The sequence below is a fragment of the Onychomys torridus genome, chromosome 5 (genome assembly GCF_903995425.1).
Source record: "Onychomys torridus chromosome 5, mOncTor1.1, whole genome shotgun sequence".
Classification (NCBI taxonomy): Eukaryota; Metazoa; Chordata; class Mammalia; order Rodentia; family Cricetidae; genus Onychomys; species Onychomys torridus.
In genome coordinates, this window is record NC_050447.1 from 78063473 (window position 1) to 78075039 (window position 11567).

An 11567-nucleotide genomic window follows, 5' to 3' on the forward strand; every position below is an offset into this window, starting at 1 on the left:
TATTTGGAAGGGTCTATATTTGTTGGTATTTTGTGCTTTGATCTTGCAAGGGAGAGGTCTTTTGTCTCTTCCCTTGGCACATTATAAAATGCCCTTCTGAATAAATGACTGGGTGGCTGGGTATTGACCCAGGGCCCTCTTGAAGCTACCTTGTGGCTCTACCTTTCTTATCATCTCTCTCGTTCTACCTAATATTTCCTCATTCCTCTACCCAAGAACCCTCTGTAGGTGGGAGAAGGTCAAAGCTGGACTCTGTCTATTTTCCCTGAGGTTATGAGCTGTTTGAATTTATGGCCCATAACATGTTCAATCTGTAGTTGAAGCATCTTAAAGTGTATCATATTTTAAAAAAGGAAAAAAATGAGAAATCAATTCAATAGCTCATATAATTTATAATAATGAATATGAATTAGATTTTGACACCTTTAATCACCTAGTCAATAGTGGAGGCATTAAAGATGTAAAAATAACATGATAAAATAGATAAAGCAAAGCTAAGGCAAGTGGAAAATTCTAAAATAACAATTCATAATCACTGATACATAATACCAAATACAACAGTAATCTGATGCTATGAGCCAGAATGAAGTAACAATTAATTTAACTTATAACCTAATAACTTACTATGTCTTGTGCTTTTAAAAAAATAATGGGCCGGGCGGTGGTGGCACACGCCTTTAATCCCAGCACTTGGGAGGCAGAAGCAGGAGGATCTCTGTAATTTCGAGGCCAGCCTGGTCTCTAAAGCAAGTTCCAGGAAAGGCACAAAACTACACAGAGAAACCCTGTCTCGAAAAACCAAAAAATAAAATAAAATAAAATAAAAATAATGGAAGCTACCATTTAATAAGAATTTAATGTTTGCCAGCAACTAACTTAGGCATTTTACAAGTACAGTCAAAAATACTGGTGATGACTCAACCATCAATGGTACAGGGCATACTCATATACCTACTTCAGTTTTCACTTTCAGGTAGTATTAAATAAATTACATAATAGTTAACATTTTATTTCAACAACGTAGACCTCTGTCTTAGATTATGTAAAGATTGATCTCAATGTTAACTTGATGAGATCCAGAAACACTTTTAGGAAAGGTCTCTGGGCATGCTTGTATGGGATTTATTTACCTTGATTAGGCTGAAGAAATAAGACACATCCACTGTGAGTGGCATCATTCCCTAGGTTAAGATCTTAGACTGTATAAAAAGGATAAAGTGAACTGGGTGCAAGCATTCATCCCTCTTTGTTTCTGAACAGATACAATGTGATGGATGGATACAATGGAGACAATGTGACCTCAACCTCAAGCTCCTGCCTCAGGCAACTTCCTGCTGTGATGGACTACAACCTGGAATACCGAGCCAAAATAAACACCCTTCCAGATGCTTTCGTCAGGGTATTTTACCACAGAAACAGGAAAAATAACCAAGACACAATCTTGCTAGTGCCGGTGTTCTGAGCACACATAAAATAAGCAATGCTGTGCTAAGATGTCCAGGAAGTTAGAGTATTAAATGCACTCGGGACGTTTTCACTTATGCTAGGTGTATCAGGACATAATCTTACTTCAAGGTCAAGAACACCTATCCTAACTGAATCCACATCATAACCTCTAGAGTACGTGTTATCACATAGGCTCCAGGCCACAACCCAGCCCCTAACTACCTCCACTTGAAAAACTACTAAGACTTAGCATTGAAACACTTAACACGGGGCTGGAAAGCTAGCTCTGAGAGTAAAAGGCGCTGGCCAAACAAGCCTGACACCTGAGACTGAGCCCTGGAGCCCACAGAAAGCTAGAAGAAGACCAACCCCACAAGCCCATCCTTTGCTCTCTACACATGCCACCTAACACAAATAATGAATACATAAATTTACTTTTTAATAAATGCCAATTCTGCTGGGCGGCAGTGGCGCACACCTTTAATCCCAGCACTCGGGAGGCAGAGCCAGGTGGATCTCTGTGAGTTGGAGGCCAGCCTGGTCTACAGAGCAAGATCCAGGACAGGCACCAAAGCTACACAGAGAAACCCTGTCTTGGGGGGGGGACGGGGGGACTGAAACTGTGAACCAAGACAAACCTTTAAAAATTAAAGAAAGAAATGAAGGAAGGAAGGAAGGAAGGAAGGAAGGAAGACAGATGCACTGTTAGGTAAGTGTGACGGCTAATTTTGTCAACCTGACTAGCCTGGAAAATGAGTGAATCTATGAGCATGTTTCTAGAGAGGATTAAATCATAAAGGCTCTGGCAAATTCAACAGTTTGACCCTTGAGAGACTCAAATTTTAAAAGACTTTTGGGAGATGGTGATCTGTGGAAGGCAGGGCCTAATTCAAGCAGTAGGGCTCTGGAGCCATGCCTCTGAAGGCGGTATTTTGGCCCTTAACACATCCCGTTCTCCCACTCTGCTTCCAGGAGGCCATGAGGAGAGCAGCTGCAGCTCCATGCTCTCAGCACTGCCTCCCGTCAGGCCCAAAGCAACATGAGCCAAATATAAACCTTTCTTGTTTGTAAGTTATTGTTTCTGTTTAGGTTGTTGCTTATCAACGTGACAAAAATTCTGACCAACCCAGTAAGTTACTGTTTTAAAACTCTCAACAACGTTTTCCATGAATAGATTATATATCTAATCTCTGCATACACACTTTCCACATAGATGATTGTCTGTCATGGGAAAAATGTCTTTAAATAGTTTTACCCAGTATCAATAGCTCATGATTTGTCTACCCAAGAACAGCTTTTTAACACTAAGAACTATATAGGAAAGGTCTAGCAGAAATGATAACAGACTCCTGGGCTTATGGGTAGGGTACAGGTTAAAATCCCACATACATCAGGCACTCAATGCAGTTCATGAGTTCAACCTATTCAAGGTCTGTGGTTCAGCATTCGGCCCACTGCTGACAGCTCGGCATCACTTCCCACTCTCTACCTCCCTCACCTGATCCTCACAAGCGTTCCTCAGAAGGCTGCTTGAATGGCCCGTGGACAGAATTTGGGGGAACTGTGCACCTGACAGGATTCATTCAAGAGCATTGTTATCATGAGGCTCATTGAAGCAATAAGGAAAGTGGTGACAAAAGGGTCAGATTTTAGCTAAAAGGCTTTACTAATAGTCTCGGAAAGAGGGAAATAAAGCTAAGACAAACAAGGGAAAAACAGTAAGAACGAGGTGCAATAAAACATCTTCCTAAATTGGATAGCATTTCTAATCTTCCACTCCTAATCTTCCAAAAGGAAAACTAATTTTACTCGTTCACACCTTTGGTAATTAATCTATCCCTCTCTCTCCCTCCATCCCTAAAGCAATGGCCCTCAGAATCCACACCCACAACCCTGAGCTATCTGGAACGTCCCCACTCAGTTTCCTCTTTCTTCTTCCTCTGTCCTGCTCTCAAAGCCAAACCCCACTGCTCCACCTTCCCCTTTTGAGATCACTTTACCCTTTGGTGGTTAATCTTCATTGTCAACAAGACAAGATTTTTAATCACCATGGAAACATACTTTGGGTTTTGTCTCTATGAGGGTATTTCCAGGAAGGTTTAACGGAGCAGAGAAAATCTACCCTAAACCACGGTCTGGGGTCCCAGACTCAACTAAAATGGAGAAAGTGAGCAGAACACCAACAGTCAATTCTCCCTACAAGCTGACTGCAGATTTGATGTGCCTCCCTCCCTCATGTTCCCGCCACCAGGCCTTCCCTACCATGGGGTACTGTGGCCGTGAACTGGGGGCCCAAACATGCAATCCCTGAAGTTGCTTTTGTCAGGAACTGTATCATACCAATGAGAACAGTAAACAGTCCATTCCTTGATGGCCATCTCAGTTACTTTTCCATTGCTGTGGAGATATCACAACCAGGGCAACTTATAAAAGCGAGCATGTAATTGGGGACTTTCTTATAGTTTCTGAGGGTATGTTCATGACCATCATGATGGGCAAGGCAGCAGGAAGGCATGGTGCCTGGAAGAGAAGCTGATCCACTTTTTTCTGGGGGGAGACACACACACACACACACACACACCCCTATTCACCCCAGACAGACTGAGAACCCACAACAGACAAATGGCTACCACCAAAGTCCTGATGGTGAACCAATGAGTTTTATTGGGATCCAGAGAACATCATCAAAGCCTACCCCAGCACAGGTGACAGCTCAGAAAGCTGGGGACCTCGAACACACTGCACAGCCTGAAGTTCAACAGGTCAGAGTGCCCTTTCCAGGAGCCTCAGCTGGTCTAAACCCCTTCCAGGCAGCTCAGCTGGTTTCTGCTTCTTCCTGGCAGCTGGTCTGGTCTCAGTATTCTTTGCATCTTGAATTAACTGCATTACAGCTAGTCTTCTTTGCAGCTTGGATTAACTCTGTCTGAGGGGGGTTCCACTTTTATTATTTCCTCTAGTATGGAGGCCTAGGGAATCTGGTCAGTTTCAGGAACTTCCTGAAGCTCTTTTGAGTTGTTTACCTTCGAGCTTAAGGAGTTTCCCTGCAGGATGGAATGTTTCAATCTGGGAGGAAACTTTACCCAACATTCAGAAGCAGGAGGCAGACAAAATGAGATGCTGGGCCTGGTGTCGGCTTTTGAAACCTCAAAGCCCATCCCCAGTGACAGCCCCTCCAAAAGGGCATGTCTCCTAATCCTTCCCAAACAGTTCCACCGGCTATGAACCAAGCATTCAAACACATGAGTCTATGGGGGCCATTCTCATTCAAACTACCACAACAGCAATTACCAAGTGAGTGTAGAGGAGTCTGAACTCTTGATTCCCACCCTCCTACTGCTCAGGAGTTCTAATCCCACAGGGTAATAACCAGACTAGCCACCATCATCCCCAGCAAGTCAGTATTGCATGAGCTTTAAAATCTCTTTCCAATACACAATTCCTTCGTCTAGCTTCTCTATCTCCATTATAGGGTCCCTGTGCTGCTAAGGCATCACACACAGCTGGGGACACATCCTAAACATTCCTATGTTTAACGACATTCCTTCTGCTGCCGTGCTTCCCAAAGTGCAGCCCGGAGACTCAAACCATCAGCACCTCCTGAGATCATACTAGACAAGAAAGCCTCAGACGTCATCCTGACCAGACCTGCTGAATCAGTGTCTGAAAAGGCCTCCAAGTGAAAAAGTCCCCCACGGAAAACCATTGATGTAGTAGTTATTAATATATAACCAACTTAACTGCATCCAAACTTGGTCATTTTTAGGAATCATTTACTGACTCCTTATTACACACCACTAGATTTTAAATACAGCGTCTCATTTAACCTTCAAAATAGCTCCTGAGGCAGTCCCCATCACCTCCACGTTAATGCACAAACTGAGGCTCAAGTGAGTATCCCAGCTGTTTGAAGACCCATAAACAAACAACGAGGAAGGAACTGAACCTAGTCAGCTTGTCCACAGACCATCCTGCCAAGCTGCACCAACTCATGTCAATGTCAATTTATGTATTTCAAGTGCATGATGGCAGAATTAGCTACTCAGGATAACCGCATGCTCTATCAACTTAATACAGATTTTGTTGGTTTATTACAATTCTTGCTGACAGTCTTTCTAAGGCATAGCAGAGCAGCCCACCTTGGGGCAGCATTCTGCATACTAAAGATATGCTAAGGTGTTTGATTAAAGGAGAAGAAAATAATAATCATATCTTTGAAGGGAACAGTAAACTACTGCCTTAATAGTAAACTCCATGAATTTACTGAAAAGCAAAGGAAAAAAATAGTCTGGGACTAGTTCTGCAATGCACAGCTGGTTGGGTTCCACTCAATGAGTTTCATTTGATATCTAACTACTTTATATTTTAATAGCCTCATGTTATTTTCAGTCATTATCATTCCATAGTAATCCACATCATTTTTACGCCTAGCCTCTTCCTTCTTTTGTCTATATCCAAATATAAGCCCATGGAACCCAGAAGAAAATTACATTTCTGGAATACACTATTATCTATCTCTCCAGGCCCCACCTTGCTGAGAATACAGGGCATGTTTCAGATGGTCCACATGTAAAACTACATAGTCTCTAATCCACACATGACAAGGCATGTTGTGGGAAGGTTGGCCTGTGCAGATGCCCACAGGCATCAAGATCAACACTAACTCTGTTATACTAGGGTAGATGTCTGCCTCACACTGCCCCTCAACCCCCGCCCTTGGGGACTCTCTCTAGGGAACTCTTCACATTATATACTATAACTACTTAGTCCAAAAGGAAGCTACAACTGATTAAATCCAAACAACTCAAGATCTTTGGTGGTATTCTGAGGCCTAAACTGGAGACAGAAAGTCCTAGTAGAGAGCAGCAATGAGAAGCTGTCATTAGGAACTCATCGGTCTCCCAGTCCCATGTTGTTTCTCAAGCAGCTATGAATAAGGAAAGGTAAATGATGCCAGACTGGATGGGAAAGTCAGACTGTAGAGCAAAGTACCTGGTTCTTACCATGTTCTGGTTCCCATCCTCCCTCTACTGGGACTATCTCTAAAGTTACCATAATACTTCAGAATTTTCCTGTAACCTATTTGCGTTTCTATGGCTTGAAGCCACAAAGCTTTAATATCAATAAAGTGGCTATTTCTAAAACCAGTATTTGTTTTACATGTTTCTCTATACAGATAGCACTGTGTCTTCCTTTATATATCTAAATAGGGGTTGAAATACTAATCCAAATAGCTCACATTTCACAGTGTATAAAAATCTTTTAGAATATCTATTTAAAACAAGTCTTGGCGCATAACATTCAACATACTCCCTACACTATTAAAATACCATTTTAAGAAGCTAAGTGCCTGATCATTTTTAGTTTAATTTCAAACATAACAAGATAAAACTGCCTTCTTAAGTCATCTTTTCCTTTATGTATTCAATTATATTCTCTGCTTAAAATAAAAATTGGCACGGATCCATTCACTGATGGAGATTTTAAGTTAGAAAGCAGTAACATATCAAATTAAGTGCACAATGGCAGGCTTATTCTCCACACTGAGCATCGTGCAAACCAAGATTTTCATTACCACTACAATGGACTTGAAAGTTTTGGCCTTAATTGCAAGTTTCTACATTTCAATTAAATAGACTTTGACTTAATAGATGGTAATGAAGTTCAGCTACAATCAATCTGGCAAACTCAGTTCAGTCTCCTAAAATCACCACTGATTTCTTCCTCTTCCAGACTAGGCTTTGAGAAATCCCCAAGGGTTGCTGCATATTCAGGGACTCCTAATACGGTGCTATTAGACCATTAATTGGCAAAATAGTTCAATCATCAACTTAAAAAACAAGAACAAAAACTTGCAACTCATCTACTAACAATCCCATTTCCCAGGTATAAACACTGATCCCCTATAGTGATATTTTATTTGTATTGAAATGTGATTTTATTTGTATGTCAATAAAGTTGCCTTGAGGTCAGAGCAAGCTAGAGCAGAAGCCGAGCAGTAGTGGGGCACGCCTTTAATCCCAGCACTTGGGAGGCAGAGCAAGGTGGATCTCTGTGTGTTCAAAGCCACTTTAGAAACAGCTAAGCATGGTGACCCACGCCTTTAATCCCAGAAACCCAACCTTTAACCCCAGGGTGTGGGGACAGAAAGAGAAAGGTATATAAGGCGTGAGGGCCAGGAACTAAGGGTTAAGCATTTAGTTAGTTAAGCATTTGGCTGGAGAAGTATTCGGGCTTTGGAGCAGCACAGTCCAGCTGAGAGCCATTGGAAGGAGGACTCAGAAGCTTCCAGTCTGATGAAACAAAACCAGCTGAGGGACTGGCGAGGTGAGGAAACTGTGGCTTGTTCTGTGTCTCTGATCTTCCAGCAATCACCCCAATAACTGGCCTCAGGTTTGAGTTTCATTAATAAGAACTCTTTAAGATTCCTACTACAATCCCCAAAACTGGTTAATATGCCAAGGTTATAGTCATAGTTAAAGATAGAATTCAGCCAGGCGGTGGTGGCACACACCTTTAATCCCAGCTCTCAGAGGCATAGGCAGGGATTTCTGAGTTCCAAGTTCCGGGCCAGCCTGGTCTACAGAGAGAGTTCCAGGACAGCAAGAGCTACACAGAGAAACCCTGTCTTGAAAAACTAACTAACTAAATAAATAAGACAGAATTCAAACAGACTCAATGAGTTTTTTGCTACAGCACAAGGAGGAAGAGGCTCAATTCCACCATAAGATGCTCACGTGATAAAAAAAATGTTGGTTTCCTTTCAAATTTATGTGCTCCAAATTTATGGCTACTTAAAATACACAATTAAAATTCTGATAGAGTCGGGCAGTGGTGGTGCACGCCTTTAATCCCAGCACTCGGGAGGCAGAGGCAGGCGGATCTCTGTGAGTTCAAGGCCAGCCTGGTCTACAGAACAAGATCCAGGACAGGCACCAAAACTATATGGAGAAACCCTGTCTCAAAAAAGCAAAAAAACAAAAACAAAAACAAAAAGCATGAAAAGGAAAAAAAAAAAAGTCTGATGGAATTTTAAAAGCAAAAAATTGTCCCTGCTAATCCTAGAATTGCAGGGGAAAGGCTCTGATTTGAATTACCTGCCTCTCTGCCAGGCTTTCTCAAATGTTCCCGTTTATATCCATGCTCATTTTAATAATGTGGACTTACTTATTCTAACATTATACTGTAAACTTTGGTGCACAGAAACACCATCTTTCTGGTATCAATTACCATTTCCTAAAATCAACCAAAAATACCTGTCTTCCAAGTGTGGGAGTTTTATTATTTTTTAAAAAATACAGTTAGAAAATGAAGAAACAAAACTTTGTCAACCCACATTCCTCAAAGAAGACACAGGGGCATGGATGAGAGGCATGTCAACAATTGTGGCAGGCTCTGCATGTGCTGGTATGTGCTGCATTAATAACATGTTTACAAAATACACTATTCTGTCAGTGTATAGACTTAGAATTAGTTAGTAACTGTTCTTGAGAGCAACAGAAAGCAATACTAAATATTCTTGCCATCATTCATTCAGTGTTTTCCAAGTACAACAACTGGAAAACAAATGTATCAACTCAAAAATAAACACAAGGTAGCAACCCAAATGTTACAGTGAAGCATGCCCAAAGAGGACTTTTTTGAAGTGGGCTGGAATTCAGACTGATGCCCAGCCATTCTCTTCCTCCAGCATATAGTTGAGGCTACTTTACTATATTAAACCTGGACACACACAAACTCCTGATCAAAACACCGGATCTCCAAAAAGAGATTTTAAAAAGGGCCCATAACCCACAGCCAGCATCCCACTTGTATTTATAGGGCCCCATTGCAGTAATTTGGAAGCTGCAAATAGCAATGGAAACAGAAAAAGATCTTTACAGAATCAGACATAACTAAATTATAGGCTCATTACAGTGGAAAACTGTAACTTCATTATCTGTAATAACACTGGAGGGGGGATGCATTGGTGTCTGCTGTTGTAACAGTTGACATCTCTGACAGCTAAAGAAGTCGGCAAGTTAAAGTGAACTTCAGTAGATCAAGCAGTAAACTGACAGGAAATAACCTATTTCTCAACTTTTTAAATCATTCCGGGCAAACACAATCATCTTTATACTGTTTCACCTTTCCCCAATTCTGCTTGGGAAAGAAGAGTACAAATAGAAAATACTGAGTCATTTTAAACAACTCCGTTAATTTGAGAGTGCAAAAATCAGGCTGGCTTTCTGTCAGTTCCAGTATGCTGAAAAGGACACCGGGGCATCCACCGACATCAAAAGCAGGACAGCAGGCTCAAGCTCTGCCTCCTGTGCTGGCTGACTGCAGTGGGTAAGGTCACGGTCAAAATTCACAAGCTCATTGAAACTTTCATGGCTCAGCCAACAGCGCCTATCATGTTTCTTGATCCCATCTAAGTGGATTAAAGCTGCTGGAGTTTTCTCCCTGTCAGATCAGCAGGAGGCTATTTCAGCCCTTCACACCGCAGTCCGCAGAGTCCGCAGCCGTGCGCCTTCCTCTACCCCCGGCTGTGCGCTAGGCTAACCTCCCCAACGCGCTCCCCTCCAGTCTTTTAAACAACCTTTCAAATGGACGTAATTAACTCTAGACCACCTCGAACCCGCGCCCGCCGGGACCCTCTCCGTCTGTCACCACCCTGGCCGCCCTTCCGCAGTTGGTGACTTCTGCCTGGCTCTCCGAAAGGGGTGGGGTGGGGGACTCCCCGCCAGGAGATCTGGAGCCGGCACAACAGCAGGGCGATGCGGGAAAGGACGAAGACGCTCAGCATCAGGGCCATATTTACACTGCCTTTTTCCTTTGGAGCGAAAAAAAACCCTCCTCGAGTCCGATAATACTGCCTTTAAAGGAAAAAAGGAAGCTAAGCTCTCAAGCTGCCGCCCAAAATCTTCGGGTTCACTCCAGTCCTCCTGCGGGAAGCTCGGGACGCTCTCTGACAGGGACAGGTACACCTGCCCACTGGCCCAGGACACAAGGGCCTATCGGTCCCAGAGAAGGGGAGCGATCACTCAGACTGAGGCCTGAGCAGGTCCCCTCCGGGCTGACAACTGAAGCGAAGTCGGTCCCCGCACAAACTTCCCACTTCCCGGGCAGCGGGCACCGGCCGGCCGGCGGGAGGACGGATGCGGGGCAGCACAGGCGCAGGGAGGCTCAGAAGCACAGAGAACGCTTCTCATCCTGCACCCGTCCTGGGTTCCCAAGGGGGCGCAAGCGGCACCGGAGGAACCCAGGGGGCGGACGCATGTCGTGGGGTTAGGGGCACCCCGAGAGGAGAGCAGCCAGAGGGCCCGGGACCCGCCAAGCCAGCCGGCTAGAGGTCCCCGCCCTGCCACCGCTGCAGCAGGAGAAGCAGAGCTGGAAAGGCTGAGCCGGAGGAGCAAGAGGAGCGCGCCGCAGAGGAGACTTACCGAGTGGTTGACCCCCCACATGAGCACGCTGAGCAGCGGGTCGCTGGCCCGGAACAGCTTCACTTTCTGAGCCACGAAGTGCTTCTTCTTGGTCTTGGTCTTGCTCGCCAGGACGGAGGACCCCAGGTTGCCGGGGGTCGCCATGGCCGCAGTCTCGGTCCCCTCCACCGCCGCGCCGCCGAGGCCGGGGACCCGCCCTCCCTACACGCCGGCCCGGGGAGGCAGCCGCATCCCCCCGGGGCAGCCGCCGCCGCGCGACTGCTCCAGCCCCGCTCCGCCCGCGCTCGGTCCTGGGCGCTCGCTCCGCCCGCTCGGCGCGCTCGGCCGCCTAAGCTGCAGCTGCGCTCGCCTCGCGCCCCCGCCCGGCTCCCGCCCGCCGCGGCTCGGCGCACAGCCCGCGGCTGGTCCAGGCGGCCGGCGGCTTCCGCGTTGGGCGCCGGCGTCATGACGCATAGGCGGGCGGGGCAGCGGCGCCGACGGGCGGGGCGGGTGCGGATGCGGATGCCGGACCGTTAGGCTGTTCTGTGCGCTCTGGCACCGGCGCCGGGCGAGTTCCCCAGGGCGGCCACGACTGACCCTCAGCGGAGGCTGCTGGGGAGTGCGGGGACTCGCGCGAGCATCCCTTCCTCGGCTCCCGAGAGCGAGGAAAGAATACGGAATGGAGGGAGCCCCGAAGATGGAGCTCCCAGATGCGTGGGC

At 45.5% G+C, this 11567-nt stretch overlaps 1 protein-coding gene across 2 annotated transcripts in view; it reads right to left on the minus strand.

The window, feature by feature from the left end:
• The window catches only part of Pip4k2a (phosphatidylinositol-5-phosphate 4-kinase type 2 alpha), a 165919-nt gene extending 154633 nt beyond the window's left edge, over nucleotides 1-11286 (minus strand). Inside the window, exon 1 of one of the 2 annotated variants that reach the window (XM_036188025.1) lies at nucleotides 10869-11286. In XM_036188025.1, coding sequence (XP_036043918.1) covers nucleotides 10869-11012 — 144 coding nt within the window. In that variant the 5' untranslated portion in view covers nucleotides 11013-11286. The remainder of the gene's footprint in view (nucleotides 1-10868) is intronic. The other variant, XM_036188024.1, reaches the window with a different exon arrangement.
• Nucleotides 11287-11567: the final 281 nt, after the last annotated feature.